Source organism: Saccopteryx leptura, chromosome 1, assembly GCF_036850995.1.
Source record: "Saccopteryx leptura isolate mSacLep1 chromosome 1, mSacLep1_pri_phased_curated, whole genome shotgun sequence".
NCBI classification, from domain to species: Eukaryota; Metazoa; Chordata; class Mammalia; order Chiroptera; family Emballonuridae; genus Saccopteryx; species Saccopteryx leptura.
The window spans coordinates 354,919,879-354,937,073 of record NC_089503.1 but is presented as its reverse complement, the minus strand read 5'-3'; the positions used below and the strand labels follow the sequence as shown (position 1 = coordinate 354,937,073).

General features: G+C 35.8%; 1 protein-coding gene across 1 annotated transcript in view; it reads right to left on the bottom strand.

Moving 5' to 3' along the window:
• LMBRD1 (LMBR1 domain containing 1) overlaps nt 1–17,195 on the bottom strand; it is a 125,353-nt gene that overhangs the window by 81,442 nt on the left and 26,716 nt on the right. Inside the window, exons 4-5 of the mRNA XM_066359100.1 lie at nt 4,705–4,802; nt 2,389–2,456 (exon numbers count right to left, since the gene is read on the bottom strand). Of these exons, the coding sequence (XP_066215197.1) occupies nt 2,389–2,456; nt 4,705–4,802 (166 nt within the window). The remainder of the gene's footprint in view (nt 1–2,388; nt 2,457–4,704; nt 4,803–17,195) is intronic.

Genomic DNA, 17,195 nt, shown 5'->3' with positions numbered 1-17,195 from the left:
TCTTTTAGTTGATTTTAGACTGTATTCTTTACATGTAATAAATAGTAACCATGAATTTAACTGCCTTCAGTGAGTTCTGTGAGTCCTTCTAGAAAACTATCAAACCTGAGAGTCGTTTTATGAACCCCTCAAAATTGCAGTTATTAAAAATAAATTGCAGTTGTTTATCAAAGGTGATAGAAGTGTTCTTCAGACTTTGTAGTTTGGCTAACTCCAGGTACATTCCAATTCCTCTTTTCCTTAGACCTAACAGAAAATCCTTCTGGCTCTCTCACCAAATAATAGGCAGAAATAAATCACTACCGCTACCATCATATCTCGTCTAGGTTACTGAAATAGCTTCCTAACAGATCTCATGTTTCTACCCTTACCCCATAAAAACAAACCTTAACAAAATCATCCAGAGAAACTTTTAAAATGTCAGATCATGTCATTCAATGACCAAAACCGCTCCAATAGCTTTCCATCCCCCTCAGAATCAATGCCCAAGCCTTCACGACGGCCTGTAATGCCCGACCAAATCCGGCAGCGCTTGTTACCTCTGACCATCTCCTCAGCTACACCAGCCTCCACTCCATTCCAGAAACACTAGCCCCTCACTTTGTTTCTAACCTGTCACTTTCCTGCCTGAGGGCTTGTCATTTACTCTGTTCTCTGACTGGAATGCTCTTCCCCCACATACAGTATTCATGCTCCCTCTCTTCCTGCAGGTGTCTTCTTAGATACTACCTCTCAGCACTGCCTTCACTGAAATTTCACACCTCCAACACAACCTACTTTTTATTTCCCTCTCTGCCCCTAACTCCCTTCTGGATGTATGCTCTATGAGAGGAGGAGTTGTCTTTTCTGTTAATTGCTGTTTTACCAGCACCTTATACAGTATCTGAAACACAACAGGTACACAATAAATATTTGGAAAATAAGTGAATGTTACATTGCTCAAAATGGCTAGTCACACTATTGCTTCTTGTTATTGGTATATTTTTGCAAGGAATCATTTGCTTCATTTTTAGCATACTGCTTCTAAATAAGTATCACCTAAAACTTATTGGAATTGTGCAAAATGTAAACTCTCTAAAGGAGGACTGAAGGTGACTTTCCATAAAAATGCCAGTAAATTTAAGAATAAACTTTAGTATTCATTTTGTTTGGGTAGATATTCTGGTTGCTGTAAATAAAGATTTATCAGTCATGTTCTAAATCAGGAGTTGACAAACTACTGACTGTCGTTTACAAATAGGTTTTTGGAACTCAGTCATGTCCTTTTGCTTATGTATTGTCCACAACTACTTTAGAGCTACAAGAGGGGAGCTGAGTAGCTGAGGAGCCACAGAGACTACATGGATCTCTAACCTAAATACTTACTATCTACTCTTTAAGAAAAGACTGCTAATCTCTGGTCCAGATAATTTAGGTTTACAGATATTGAACATCCACATTAACAAAAGCAAATTCACATAACTAGATTTATTTAAAAGGCCAAAAACAACTTTATATATTCAATAACTAAATGAGTTGCAAAACCACTAGAAAATGTCCTTTCAATAAGTACTATTTTTCACAGCACATCCAGGCAGGCAAAGGGAACTGGAAACATGTCCTGACTATAGGACATCTACATTCTAAGAACTCCTAGAACTACAACACACTACTGACCAGTTTTATTTCCACCACAAATTGTATTCAATAAATGAAAATTTTTATTTATTGCAATTTCTGAGACCAATTTTTAAAATAAAAATTTTAAAAAGACTTCTAAGCACCTCATATAGTTCCTAATATATTAACAACAATAAATGGCTTTCATTAAAAAAGATAGTTTCCAAAGAGAAAATTTTAAATGTATAAGGAAATATGCAAAACTTTACTAATATTAGTATAAAAGTAAGAAGAACTCATTGGAAAAGATTAATTCAATTTAAAGTCTGATGTGTCAAATCTAAACAAATGCACAGACAAGAATCTTTATCAAAGTGCTGTTTATAAGAATGGGAAAACTGCAAACATCATTCATCTCCAATTGTCACCACTAGAAAATCAAATAAACTGTTACATCTTAAGAAAATGCAAAACAGACAAAATTTATGGATTTACATTATTCTGAAGAGATGCCTACAATATTTCAACCATAGATTTATCAAGAATCACATAAACTATAATCACATCTGTGTGAAATGACAACACGGAGGGAGAGTGTATGGGGGAGGAGCACTGTACAGGAAAATCAGTACATAAGAGTCTGGATAAAATGACATAAACAAAAAGGTTAATTGTGGTTATTGATGATGATATAAAAAGTGGTTTGTTCATTTTCTTACATGTTGTTTTTTCTTTTATTATTATTATTAGGCTATTTTCATTCTTAGGGGAAAAAAAATTGAGACTTACCCAACCAAAAGGAGAAGTGCACAAATCACAGCAAACCCAAATGTATACTTGAGTGCCGTTTTAATTTGCTAGATGTCAAGGGGGGAAAGTATACCATTTAGTAAGATCATTAAAATTTAATAGTCTTGCTATAATATAACAGTATTGTAACATCAAATGTACATTGATATTCACTGTGTAAAGTTGTCCTTGTTAAAAAAAATTTAAATTTAAAGAAAAACAATGTATATGCCATATCTTAAGTATATTTGCAAATTGCACCAGCTTTTAAAATCTTTCCAATAGTGAGAACTTGCAAAGAGTATGATTAACTCTCCAATGGACATCTTTAGTAAAATTAATAGAATATTTAATAAAATATTCCCCCAAACAGGAAGCAATCAGAAGCTACAATGTCTGGACCCTAATTCATCAAAATGGATTATAATAACGAATATTTAATATACATTGTGTATGTATACATGTATGTATATATTCTATATAAAACATGCAATATATGTTTATTTATAAAAAATGCATTTTAAAACATATATACACATATAAAACATATATCATACCAGGACTGTTGTAAACACTTTACATATGTTAACTCATTTCATTCTCACACACAACCCTGAGACAGATGTTCCCATCCCTGCTTTACAGATAAAGCTGAGGCCCAGAGGTTAAGTGAACTGCCCTAAAGCCACATAGGTGGTAAGTGACTAAACAAGAACCTGAAACCAGGAATTCATGCTTTTCAAGTCTGTGTTTTGCTTGCTGCCCACAGTGTAATTCAAATATAAAGAAAAACACAAAGCTAAATCTTCTAAATATGTAAGAAGAGTGAATCTCAAAGAAAAAGTTAAATCAGTGAGAAAAACTATATGCCTCTGAGCATACTGAAGTCTCTCTAAATGGACTTTGCTTCATGTGAGAAATTCATGTTTGCAGAGGAGTTAAGACTTAGTCTTCAGGGGAAAAAAACATAAAATAAAGGTAAGGGGATCTTAAAACAAACCAAAGGGCTGGCTGGAGAAAATGCACTTTAGAAAAGTGAATTGAGAAAGCTTTTATCTCAGTTAAGTTTTTGACATTAAATTTATATCCAGCCACTTCACCTTATGTATACTGGGTTTTCAAATTCACAGTTACATAGTATCTGCAAATAATAATTTGACTTTATAAATATTTAAACATCTTTATTTTTTTCCTCTTAACAAATTACACTGATTACTACAGTCTGGGAATCATTTAAAGTATTGTTGATGTATATACTACTCCTGATCTTAATGCAAATGCTTTAAGGTTTTCATAAGCATGATTAAGCATAATGTTGACTTTGGAGCCAATATATTTGTTTTTCTACTTAAATATAAAACATAAACAAGATATAAAACAAATTCCTGTAACTCAATTTAAATTTTTTTTTTCTTTTTATGCTGCCTTTCCCTCTTTAAATCAGAAATAAAATGTTCAATTTTGGCAAATATCTTTCCACATACAATTTCTTCTCTGACCTATTAAATTACTATATATTAATAGATGTGCTGATTCTAAACCACCCACACAATCTAGATATAGGTCCAACTCAGTTATACTTTATTAATGTATTTTTAAGAAACCCTTGCATTCAATTTGCTAATATTCAGTTAAGATGTTTATACCAATACTCAAGTCATACCGGTCTGCAGCTTTGGACAGGCATATGTGCCATATATATTAGGAATGGGTATGTTATCCTGGATTAGTAAGAACAGTCTGCACATGGTCCTTTGTGCCCTAGAATGGGGTCAGCAAACTACATCTGTGGGCAACAGGTAGCCTACCACCTGCTGGACCGGATCCCATCATGTTCCTTAAGTACCATCTGTAGCTATTTTCACACAATAGCAGAGTTGAGTACTTGAGGCTGAGACTGTATGGCTCTCAAAGCCTGAAATACTATCTAGTCTTTTACAGAAAAATTTGCCAATCCTTGCTCTAGAATTGGTCTGTCTAAAACAACAGTCACAAGTCACATGCAGCTATTAAGCACTTGAAATATGGCTAATGCAAACTGGGATATGCCATAGTATAAAACACACTCTAAATTTAAAACAGTGTGAAAAAAGAAATTTAATATCTCATTAATAATGATTATCTGAACTGATAATACTTGGAACATATAACATTAAATACAATGTATCATTACAATAATTTCAACTATACCTCACAGTATATTTCCATTATACAACATTGCTCTAGAATAAATTCAAACAGTAATGTCATTTTTTGAAAAAAAAAAAAAATAATCATTCCCCCTTATAATGAGACTTCTAAAATAATGATACTTACAGTGCATTTACTAGTATCATCATCTTCCTTTTCTTCATAGTAGAAGTAGACAAAAGGGATCCAGAGGAACACACAGAATAATATAACAGAATATAAAGCTGTGGAAAGAAGTAATGAACTGAGTTCTACTAAATACATATAAACTTAAAAACCACTATATATATATGTATTTATGTATTTTATATCTATATGTATATATTCAAATAGTAAATTCACTCCTTCATCTGATCCCTAAACTGACAACTATGTGTATTTGTAATATACAAATCATTCTTTTCTGACCACAACCCAAAAAATCAGTAACATATTAGATAACAAAGCATAATTCAAGTTAACTATGGAGAAATTTTTAACAATAGTCACAAAATTTTGCCAGTAACACTTGTGGCAGATAACACCTAAGCTCTTATTATTATGTACTCAACAACAGAGTGCTAAGAACTTCTTATGAACCATCAATCTCATTTAAACGAATTTCAACATTCATATTCCTTCCAACTTAAAAATCGAGTCCACAACTATTTCAGTTGTTAGTGACTCAAGTTAAAGAAACAGCTACTGTATTTCCCCATGTATAAGATGCACCTTAATTTGGGGGACCGAAATTTGAAAAAAAAAGTATTACATCAAGTTACTGAACTCAAGTTTTATTCATCACTAATGTATCCGGCCACGCATTGCTGTGGCTCAGTCTTGTTAAATGGAAAAGAAAGAAAAGAGAACGCACACATTTCTAATATGTTTAATTTCACAATGCTTGTGGGTATACAATATTTTTTGTTGTTTCATTGCCTGTGCAGATATAAAGGTTGTCTGGTTTGCCGACTCTAGAACATGCAATATATAATTGTCCATGTGAGAAGCAATCCATGTCTAGATCTAAGCCATACAATTCTAAAGATTGGCCCTGAGCTTTGTTGATGGTGATTGCAAATGCCAATTGAATTGGGAACTGCAATCTCTTAAATTGAAATGGCATATCCGTTGGAATCATAGGAATGCGAGGAATGAGGACATCTTCACCTTTGAAAGGTCCTGTCAAGACTGCTGCTTCTACGATATTGCTCATTAATTTTTTTACTGCAAACTGCGTGCCATTGCAAAGTTTTGGCTGGTTGATATTTCACAACATGATAATTGGCACACCGATTTTCATTACAGTACGTGTGGTGGCATCCCTGGCAGATCGAGTGAATTCAAAAATTCTGTTGGATAATTAACCGCTTCATCTGCTTCCACTACAGTGTCGATGGACTTCAGGTGACTGCCTCACTTTGAATGTTAGACTGAATAATATTGTTAAGTTCATAGATGTCTTTGTTCTTGGCCACAAGAATAGCTCGTTCACTCAGCCAATCATAGTTCTTATAATTGGTTTGAATATTGGGAAATACTTTTTCAACCAATTCTTCTTTTGACGTCACTAAATTGCAAAAGTTATGAGGCAATGAAATTCATCCTTAGGTCAGATCAACCGGTACCTTTCCGTTCCCAATTTCCAGCAATTGATGTGAGAATATCTCAGCTGATCGATCGTTTTGCAGCTGGACATGCATATTTGTAGCTAATTTTAATGTCTTTATGTGTTGCCACAAAGTAGAGTATGTCAGGCAAGCATTTATTTCATCCGCTGGTGTCGATCGAGGAATTACAGGTAATGTTTGCCTGAAATCTCCTGCAACCAATATTAATGCATTCCCAAATGGTCTGATGTTTCCATGCAAACCTTGCAATGATCAATCAAGAGCCTCAAGCGATTTTTTGTGCACCATCGTGCATTCATCCCAAACAAGAAGTTTGCATTTCTGCAATACTTTTCCCATGCTTTGGAAATGTTGCACGTGGGAGTTTCAATGAATTGCATGTTCAATGACAATTTCAAAGCGGAATGAGCAGTTCTTCCACCTGGTAGCAATGTCACAGCTATTCCAGATGACGCAAGAGCTAAGGCTATGTCATTTTGGGATTGAACTGCTGCCAGAATCAATCTAATTAGGAATGTTTTACCAGTTCCTCCTGGCGCATCTAAGGAGAAGATTTCTCCAACCTCATTATTGACAGTTGGCATTATTTGATTGTAAATGCCTTTTTGCTCAGCGTTAGCTTAGGAATATTTGATTGCACATACGACAAAAGATTACCCATGTTGTAATTTTGTTCAAAACGCAATTCTACATCAAACAAAGCAGCAGCAGATCGATTCGGTGATGGCATTCCCAATTGATTGAGAACTTTGTTCGCGATTTCTAAGCACAAATCTTCAATCATTATCAACGCTTCGTTGTAGATTTCTGCTATGAAATCCATGTTCATATTTGAATTTTTCTTGAGTATTCAACGGAAAATATCTTCAGCCATGTGTGATTTATGTTTCTCCCATAACATTGAAATGGAATCATAAAATATTTAGTATAGCGTGTGTTGCTTTTACATCCAACAGATGGCGCTGTTTTACAAAAAAAGCGTGTTTTTACCCATCACAGGTATGACATCTATATAATAGTAAGTATATAAAAAGATAAAAACACGCGTGTATTCGAATGCAATGTTGTATCAAAATTTCAAAGCAATCGGTGAAGAACTTTCGAAGATTTAAGATTTTGAACAAACGAACATTTACATTTTTATTTATATAGATAAAATTCATACAACTCATCACTGTCAAAAAACAGGAAATGGCCCTGGCCGGTTGGCTCAGTCATAGAGCATCGGCCTGGAGTGCAGGAGTCCCAGGTTCGATTCCCGGCCAGGGCACACAGGAGAAGCACCCATCTGCTTCTCCACCCCTGCCCCTCTCCTTCCTCTCTGTCTCTTCCCCTCCCGCAGCCAAGGCTCCATTGGAGCAAAGTTGGCCCGGGCGCTGAGGATGGCTCCATGGCCTCTGGCTCAGGCACTAGAATGGCCCTGGTTGCAACAGAGTAACGCCCCAGATGGGCAGAGCATCACTCCCTGGTGGGCATGCCGGGTGGATCCCGGTCAGGCGCATGTGGGAGTCTGTCTGACTTCCTTCCCGTTTCCAGCTTCAGAAAAATACAAAAAAAAAAAAAAAAAAAAAAGAGGCAGGAAGTGCAAGTAAAGAATCTACAACCACCGTGTAAGAAGCACCCAGATTTTCGACCCCAAACTTTCCCAATAAAGGTGCTTCTTATACATGGGGAAATGTGGTATAATTATATTGTTGTTTTGATGCAAGTAATTTCCCTAAACTAAAATATGCAATGTTATGAAACTGATCTTATACAAATCAAGATAAAGTAAAACAGAACAGTAAAATTAGACTCAAAGTAAGCTAATATATGAGTTACTATGTATCTGTCTTATAGTAATGTTGGATTTGAGATATTTGCAACCACTAGCAAATCAAAATATTTCTTTTATTTCATATGTAACTTAAAATTTGAACCATCAAAGAGTATATTTAACAGTAAAAACACCATAAACAACTTTCAAATCTTCTGTGTATTTAAATTTATCCAAATATACATAAGTTCATGAAAAATAATAACAATATAATTATACAAAGCAAACATAGGATAATCATTAAACTCCTTTGTAAAAAAAAGCATTTGTTAGTAATGCATAAGATCACCTCAATTACTTATTCTGCTGGAAGGAATAATTGTATTAGTTACAGAAATTTTAAACATGACCTTAATACTTGCAAGCACTACTTCATTTATCTGGAGGTCACTTATGAAACAGCCCCCACTAAATGCAACATAGCTAAAAAACTCAGAGCAAATAGAGCCCTAAATAACCAACAGAAAGGTCAGCGTTAATTTATACTGAGCAATCAGAAATTGACAGTCAGCATACTGAATTTTGGCACTACAGATATTTAGTGAAATTTATGCAGTCTTTTAATGTTATGAGAAACTCACAAAGACAGTAAATCATTAAGGGTAATAAATATTGGTGTTTCTACTACAGACCAGGGAGTAGTTAGTATTAAGATTTCTATTACAAACCTAAGAGCCAATGAAAATAAACATATATTCAAAAAAGCAAACAAAATAAGTATTCTAAAAGCTTTAAAAAATTGAACATAAAAGTGACAGAACTTTAAATTACCCTAAATACCATACCACTATTATGATTAAAATAATTTGTACAGAATAGGAAAAACCCTTCATTAGTGTAACAGAGTTTGTGGACTGACAGCCACATGCCAAAAACTTTGATAAGCAGGGTTTGGGTTCAAGGTCAGTATGTTACTTGTTGTTTTTACTATTTGGTGGCCTTGCCCATTAACTAGACAAAGAGGCTAATTAGTATTTTGTAAACATTCCCAGTATTCCTAAACTTGTGTGATAAATGATCTTATAACTATATAAGTTACCTTCATTTTCAATTAGCATAACAATGTAAAAAATTCCTACAATGCAATAAAATAAAAATAACTAATTTTTTGAATTGTACAAAAGACAGCTACTTCACCATAGAAGATAAGCAAGATGGCCAAAAAAGCACATTTTAAAAGGTGCTCATATTGTTAGTCATCAGGAAGATGCAAATTAAACCCACAATGAGATACTATAGACCCCATAAAGGACTAAAATTAAACTGATAATACCAAGTGTTAACAAGAACACAGAACAACTGATGTTCCCACACTTTGCTGGAGGAAGTATAAAATGGTACAACATTGTAGGAATCTTCTTAGTAGTTTCTAACCAAGTTAAACATACAATTACTATATGGCCCAACAATTCTAATCCTCTAGCACTGAAGTGAAGAGCAAAATATGCAAAGTGTTTCTACCCAGAGAAGCCCACCTGAGTTGCAGAGCCCAGGGCTTTTACTGGAGACTTGTAATACAGGCACACTTGCCAGGGTGCCAACCCATGATTACCAAAACTACAGACCTTGCCAAGAACCAAAGTGAGTCTTCACCATAAACCATGTTTTGCACAATCTAAACAACCTAGTACTGTACAGTTCCTATTCAGCTGTACAAAAACCACCTATCACTTAGTACATAAGGAACATCCCAAGGGCTAGGTTCTCAGGAGGTAGTCAAGGGTCAGCCAAAAAAGCAGGCCGTCCTGAAGATACGTGAGAGTTGAACACTATCAGGTAAGCTGCATTATTAACATTTTCACAAAAATGTTCACAGCAATATTATTCACGGTGACAAAAGCTGGAAATAATTCAAATGTCCATCAACAGATGAACAGACAAGCAAACTGAGTTTTATATTCATACAAAAGATTATTATATAGCAATAAAAAAAGAAGTTACAGATACACGAGACAAGAAAAACTCCCAGATGTTGGTGGGAGGAATATTCAGAAAAAGACAGTTTCTAGAAGTCAAGACCTGGAGGAGGTGGGTTACACCCACTATTCTGAGAGACAACTTCCCCCTCAGCTGTCTGTAACTCAAAATAGGGGTGGAACATCTGCTCTGGCTTTTGTTTCCCTGACACCACATTCTAAGCTAACAGGGCCCTGGCAGGGTAGCTCCGTTGAAGAAAGCATCATCCTGATACACCAAGGCCGCAGGTTTGATCCATGGCCAGCGCACACACAGGAATCAACCAATGAATGCATAGACAAGTGGAACAACAAATCAATGTTTCTCCTCTCCATCTCTCTCCCTTCTTCTCTCAGTAAAGTCAATACACAAATACACTTTCTTAAAAAAAAAAAGCATTCTAAACTATCATCTGGTAATCTGACTGTTCTTTCCCAGTGTCCTTTATAAAGATTTTTGCCTTTAATCCACAAATGTTGTATTATAAAGACAGAAATTAAGTTACTCCTTTTGTATGTTTCAGATCTGTTCTAATATCAAGTTAGGCTTATATATTTAAATGAAAAAAGTGCTGCTACCACTATCATGAAACAGAGAAAGCGCTTCCTTTCAAGTTCTATTTCCAAAGGATAATTATTCTTAATGCCAGTAGTGATGACACGCTAATATCCTGACATTTTTATAAAGTATGCTTACTTATAAATGTTTTTGTTAAAAGATTGCTACTAACAAGTAAAAGGTAAACAGACTATTTGGTTTAATAGTTCCACTAACATCAAAGAAAACGTATTAAGAAAAGAATTTTAGACCTCATGTCCACAGACACTGGCAAAATTAAACTCATGAGAGCATTTAAGTCTGGCTCCCAGTATTTGTGGTCAGTTTGGCTTATATAAACTCTTATAAAAATTCTCTAAAATAAATTAAACTCACAAAGCAAGTTCTTTTTCAAAACACTTATCAAGAACTAGCATAAACAACGGGACAGAGAGCCATGGACAAACACTGTGGCAAAGAATGGTGATTCTTACGATTTTTAAAATGTACACAAAGCCAACAGTCTACCTTTTAAAAAAAATTATTAAATTATAACTCACATAAAAATTAACTTGCATAAATTAAGCTTTTAAATTTTTATACATGCATTATTCCTCCCAGCTACCAATGAAAACAGAGACAAAATAACTTAGTCAATACCGTGATACAATCATTGTCACAAAGCTTTTTGTTTCATAGAGCCAAAGTATAAACATATTTTGGGAGCCTGACCAGGTGGTGGTACAGTGGATAGCTTTGGCCTGGGATGCTGAGGACCTAGGCTTGAAACCACAAGGTCATGAGCTTCAGGGTGGGCTCTTCCGGCTTGAGCGCAGGCTCGCCAGCTTCAGCGTGGGGTTGCTGGCTTGAGCATGGGATCATATATGTGATCCCATGTTCACTGGCTTGAGCCCAAAGGTTTACTTGAGTCCAAGGCCACTGGCTTGGCTGGAGCCCCCAGGTCAAGGCACACGTGAGAAAGCAATCAATGAACAACTAAGGTGTAGAAACTATGATTTGATTCTTCTCACCCTCTCCCTTTCTGTCTGTCTCCCTGTCTGTTTCTCTCTCTCTTAAAAAAAAAAGATATTTTGGAGAAAAAAAAAAAAAGATATTTTGGGAACTCTAAAAGCATCCCATTTACTCAGCTGAAGAAATCTAGGGTCAAGGCTGCTAAATGGCATATCTAATACCCATTTTCCTTTCAGTTGGCATTCTCCTTTTTTTCCTTCTCCCGTCTTCCTGTTTCCTGCCTGAAATGGATACATGATAGCTTAAATTCCAGTCACCTTTTTGGAATCTGTGGGGACCTTAAGATGAAAATCATGTGCCCTGTCCGGATAGCTCAGTTGGTCCAAGCGTCATCACAATACACAAACACTGCCAGTTTGATCCTGGTCAGGGCACATGCAGAAACAGATTGGTGTTTCTGTCTCTCTCTCTCTCTCTCTATCTCTCTATATAAAATCAATAATTTTTTTAATTTAAAAAATATGAAAATCATGTACTAAGGATATGAAGCAGAGGAGAAATGAGCTGAGGACCCTCACGATGCCATGGTGTTGCCATACCAGCCTGGACGGCCCGTCTCCAGACTTATTTTAAGTGAGAATGAAAAACCAGTACATTATTTAAGCCATGGATCTCCAATCTGTTACTAGCAGCCAGGTATAATTCCTGAAACAAGATCTGGTACAAGAAATGGGGGAACACAAACATTTACTCCTGCGCTATCCTGAGCCCTTGGTGGGCCTGCCTATAAGGGCAGAGTATAACAGATCTCAATTAACTTCTGCCACTGAGCATGGTAATCAAGAGCTACCAAAGAATGCCCTGGTTTCAGGATATACTTCCCCTTGTGTTCACTGTGTAGTAGCAACTCTATTTCCCTTAATAGTTAGCATAAACCACCCCACCAATATGGTATCTAGGATTATTGCCTGTTCATTCAGTGAAAAAGACGACAAAAATGGTCAGGTAGAAATCACACCTCCTCATTCGATGAAACTATTGTTTTATCCTGGCTGGAAGTACTCCAATATAGCTATTAAGAATTCTCTGTCAGGGCCCTGGCTAGTTGGCTCAGCAGTAGAACACTGACCCAGCAAGTGGATGTCCTGGGTTCGATTCCTGGCCAGGGCACACAGGACAAGTGCCCATCTGCTTCTCCACCCTTCCCCCTCTCCTTTCTCTCTCTCTCTTCTCCTCCCGAAGCCAAGGCTCTATTGGAGCAAAGTTAGCCCGAGCTTTGAGGATGGCTCCATGGCCTTCGCCTCAGATGCTAGAATGGCTCCAGTTGCAATGGAGCAACACCCCAAATGGGCAGAGCATCATCACCCCATAGTGGGCTTGCCAGGTGGATCCCAGTCAGGTGCATGTGGGAGTCAGTCTCTCTGCTTCCCTGCTTCTCACTTCAGAAAAATACAAAAAAAAAAAAAAAAAAGACACACAAAAGAATTCTCTATCAGCAGAGTTCAGCTGCATAGTAAGAAGCCAAAGATTTGTGAGTAATTCACTAGAAGTAATAGCACAAACTACATGCTCACTTAGTAATCCAAACATGTACACAGATTATGGGAAGAAGAGAACAGTGGTCACATATAGTAGTCACTGGTCCACATCATTCTCTAAAATATGGAGTAAGCACTTCACAATTCATTATTTGAAGCTAATCGAGTATGGATAATCAAACCTGACAGTAAGATCAAGAAAAATTATAGACTAGTCTCATCTATGAACTGATTTTTAAAAGATACAAAACAAGATAGCAACAAATCAAATCCAGCAAAAGACTTAAAAACAAACCCAAATCTCCAGTGACCAATCTGGGGGTATCCTAAGGATGCAAAGTTGGTCTAAGAATTACCTATCCATGTAATGCATCAGTTGAAAGAACTTAAAAAACAAACAAAACCTCACATAATTATCTCCCCAATAAAATGTATCCAATGCAACAAATATCTACTTGAGTACGGTCCAGGTATCCTTCTAGGGCTCATGAATATGGCTAAACCCCTCCTCTCATAATGCCTACTTCTAGAGGGGAAAAGAAGGCAGTCTTCAATAAGCCAAGAAGACAGCCCACACCAGAAACTGAATGTGCTGGCCCCCTCATTTTGTACTTCCCAGTCTCCAGAACAGTGAGAAATAAATATCTGCTGTTTAAGACACCTAGTCTATGGTACATATTTTGTTGGAGCAGCCTGAGCTAAATAAAAACATAGCCATTTTAGTGGGTGTATAGTAGTATCCCATTGGGAATTAATTTGCATTTCCCTAATGAAGAACAATGTAGAACATCTTTATATATGCATATAAGCAATTTATATTATATATCTTATTGGTAAAATTTCTAGTCAAATATTTTGCTTATTTTTAAATCATTTGTATAATTAATAGTAAGAATTGTTTATATATTCTGACTATAAACCCTTTGAGATACAGGATTTACAAATTATTTTCTGTCCGTGGCTTATATTCATTTTTTAATTGTGCCTTTTTAAAGGACAATTTTTAATTTAGATAAAGTCAAATTTATCAAGGTTTCGCTTATCAGTAGTACTGCTTTTGGTATCATATCTAAGAACTCTCTCTACATCAACATCATAAAGATATATCCTTTGATTTCCCCTAGATGTTTTATACTTTTATAGTTTAGGTCTATGATTGGTGTTTGAGTAAATTTTATATATGATGTGAGGTAAGGCTCAATGTTGATGTTAGTCTTGTTGCATGTAGTTATCCAACTTATACAATTTTTGGTGAAAATGAACTGAATTAATTTGAATTGCCACAGTTGCTGAAAAATCCACTAACCATTAATATAGGAATCTGATTTTGGTCTGAATTCTATGGCTCTATATACCCTATCCATTTGCAATATCAGTGTTTTGTTTACTATGTTGTATAGTACAGTGGTCCCCAACCTTTTTTGGGCCACGGACCGGTTCAATGTTAGAAAATATTTTCACGGATGGGCCTTTAGGGTGGGACGGATAAATGTATCACGTGACTGAGACAAGCATCAAGAGTGAGTCTTAGACGGATGTAACAGGGAATCTGGTCATTTTTAAAAAATAAAACATCGTTCAGACTTAAATATACAATAAGTAAAACGGAAATAATGTAAGTTATTTATTCTTTCTCTGCGGACCGGTACCAGTCCACGGCCCGGGGGGGGGGGGGGGGGGTTGGGGATTACTGGTATAATAAGTTTTAAAATTCAATAGTGTAATTCTCTATTGTTATTTTTTTTCGAAACTGTTTTTGGCTACTCTAGATCCTTTGCATTTCTACATAAATTTTAGGATCCACTTGTCAACTTAAAAAAAATAAAGACTGTGGGTCAATTTGATGAAAAATTGTCATAACTGTCATCTTACAATATTACCATATTTTTTTACTCCATAAGCTGCACTTTTTTCCCCACAAAAGTGGAGGGAAAATGCCCATGCGTCTTATTAAGTAAAAAATATACTATTTTATTAAATATTTTAACACACCATTTAGTTCAGAATTTTTTTTTCTTATTTTCTTCCTTAAAACCCTAAGTATGTCTTATGGTCATTATGATCAGGTGCGTCTTATGGAGCAAAAAATATGGTATGTCTTTGAATCTATTAACATTAACCATTTCTTTGTTTTTTGATCTTTAATCTTTATCAATAATTTTTTGTTATTTTTAGTCTATAAGTCTTTCACTTCTTTTGTTAAATGCAATCTCAGTATTCCTTTTGATGCTTGTGAACAGAATTTTCATTCATTTTATCTGAATTGTCCGTTTCTATTTTTTTAATTTGATTGATTTTAGAGATAGCAGCAGGGAGAGATATATAAGCATCGATTTACTGTCCACTCATCCATGCATTCATTGGTTGATTCTTCTATATGTCTCTATGGGAACCTGCAACCTTGGCGTATCGGATGCCTCTAAGCAAATGAGCTACCTGGCCAGAGCATCAGTTTCTAATTTTCAGATTGATGTTGCATCCTGTAACCCTGCTCAACTTGCTTATTGATTCTATTTGTCTTTATATAATTCCGTGAGATTTTCTACCTATCAGATCTCATGTCAGCTGAGAAAATAAGAGTCTAAATTCTTCCTCTCCAGTTTGAATATGTTTATTTATTTACTTGGATTTACTGCACTGGCTAGAATCCCCATTACAATGTTGAAAAATGCTGGTTAAGGCAGCCTTATTCCTAATCTTACATTCTGGCCTTATTCCTAATCTTAGACAAAAAGTATTCAGTTTTGTATCATCAAATATAATAGTGATAGTAGGTTCTTCATAGATGATCTTCCTCAGATTAAGAAAGCACCCTCTGTAACTAAGCTGAGAGTTTCTATCAGTAATAGATATTGCATTTTATAAAAATAGATGAGTTTTCATATCTATTGAGATGATCATGTGGTTTTTGTATTTTATTCTATTAATATGGTATGTTATATGAATTGATTTTTGGATATTATGTTTTGGGCCTTCCCCATTTCTACAACGCCTGCAATTCAAGCAAAATCAAAATAAAAAGTTAGGGTCTAACTAGGCGGTGGTCCAGTGGACAGAGCGTCAGACTGGGACGCGAAGGACCCAGGTTCAAAACCCCGACATCGTCAGCTTGAGCACGGGCTCATCTGGTTTGAGCAAGGCTCATCAGCTTGAGCCCAAGGTTGCTGGCTTGAGCAAGGGGTCACCTGGTCCGCTGTAGCCACCACCCCCTCAAGACACATATGAGAAAGCAATCAATGAACAACTAAGGTGCCGCTACGAAAAACTGATGCTTCTCATCTCTCTCCCTTCCTGCCTGTCTGTCCCTATCTGTCCCTCTCTCTGTCTCTGTCTCTGTCTCTGTCACACACACACAAAAAAAAAAAAAAAAAAACAAGAAGTTAGGAAAAAATATTAGGTAAAAGAAATTCACTTAACAGCAATTAAAAGAAAGTAGATGGTAATAGAATTAATACTAAAAACTTTAAGAAGGTTAGAGAAAACAGTAGAAAGTAAACCTAATAAATTACTGTACAATAAATAACAGGTAAGAACTTAAAGGTTAAAATAATTTTTAAACAACACTAGAATTCAAATAAAAGGTTAAACATATACATAAAAGACTAAGAGGCTCAAACATGAGATTAAAACAGAACTGAGAACAAAAAGTCAGACAAAAGCAGTTTTAAAAAAAGGTATCGAGAAGTTTAAAAACACAGATGAAGAAATAAATAAAAATACTAAAAAAAAAAAGAATGAATCTTTAATGTTTCTGGGGTGGATACAACATCCTCAAATGAGGGATCTTCCTTCTGAGAATAGGGTCCCTATGAGTATAGGGCAAAGGGACAGGGATTAAAAATTTGACCCTCTCTTCCTTCAACAAACTCCAGGTGCTATCTCCTTTGTATGCAGCTTCAGTGAACTGGAAACTGTTAACCAAGCAACAGCTGCGGAGCTGGGGAGCAGGATGTGGACAGAAGCAGCTGTCCGCCTAACTTCCGCAAACTTTCCAGAACAAAAAAATCACCCAAAGTTCCATTAATGAAACATTCTCAACAATGTAGTTTGCAGACCACAGGATTAGCAGAGATGTTGTTTGCCTTTCCAGTAGCAGCTACTGTATCCCTACACCAAGCATTCACCAGTGGGGAGCACTTTTATTCAGAAAAAATCCCTTTGAAGCAGAAATAATTCTATTAAAAGTCC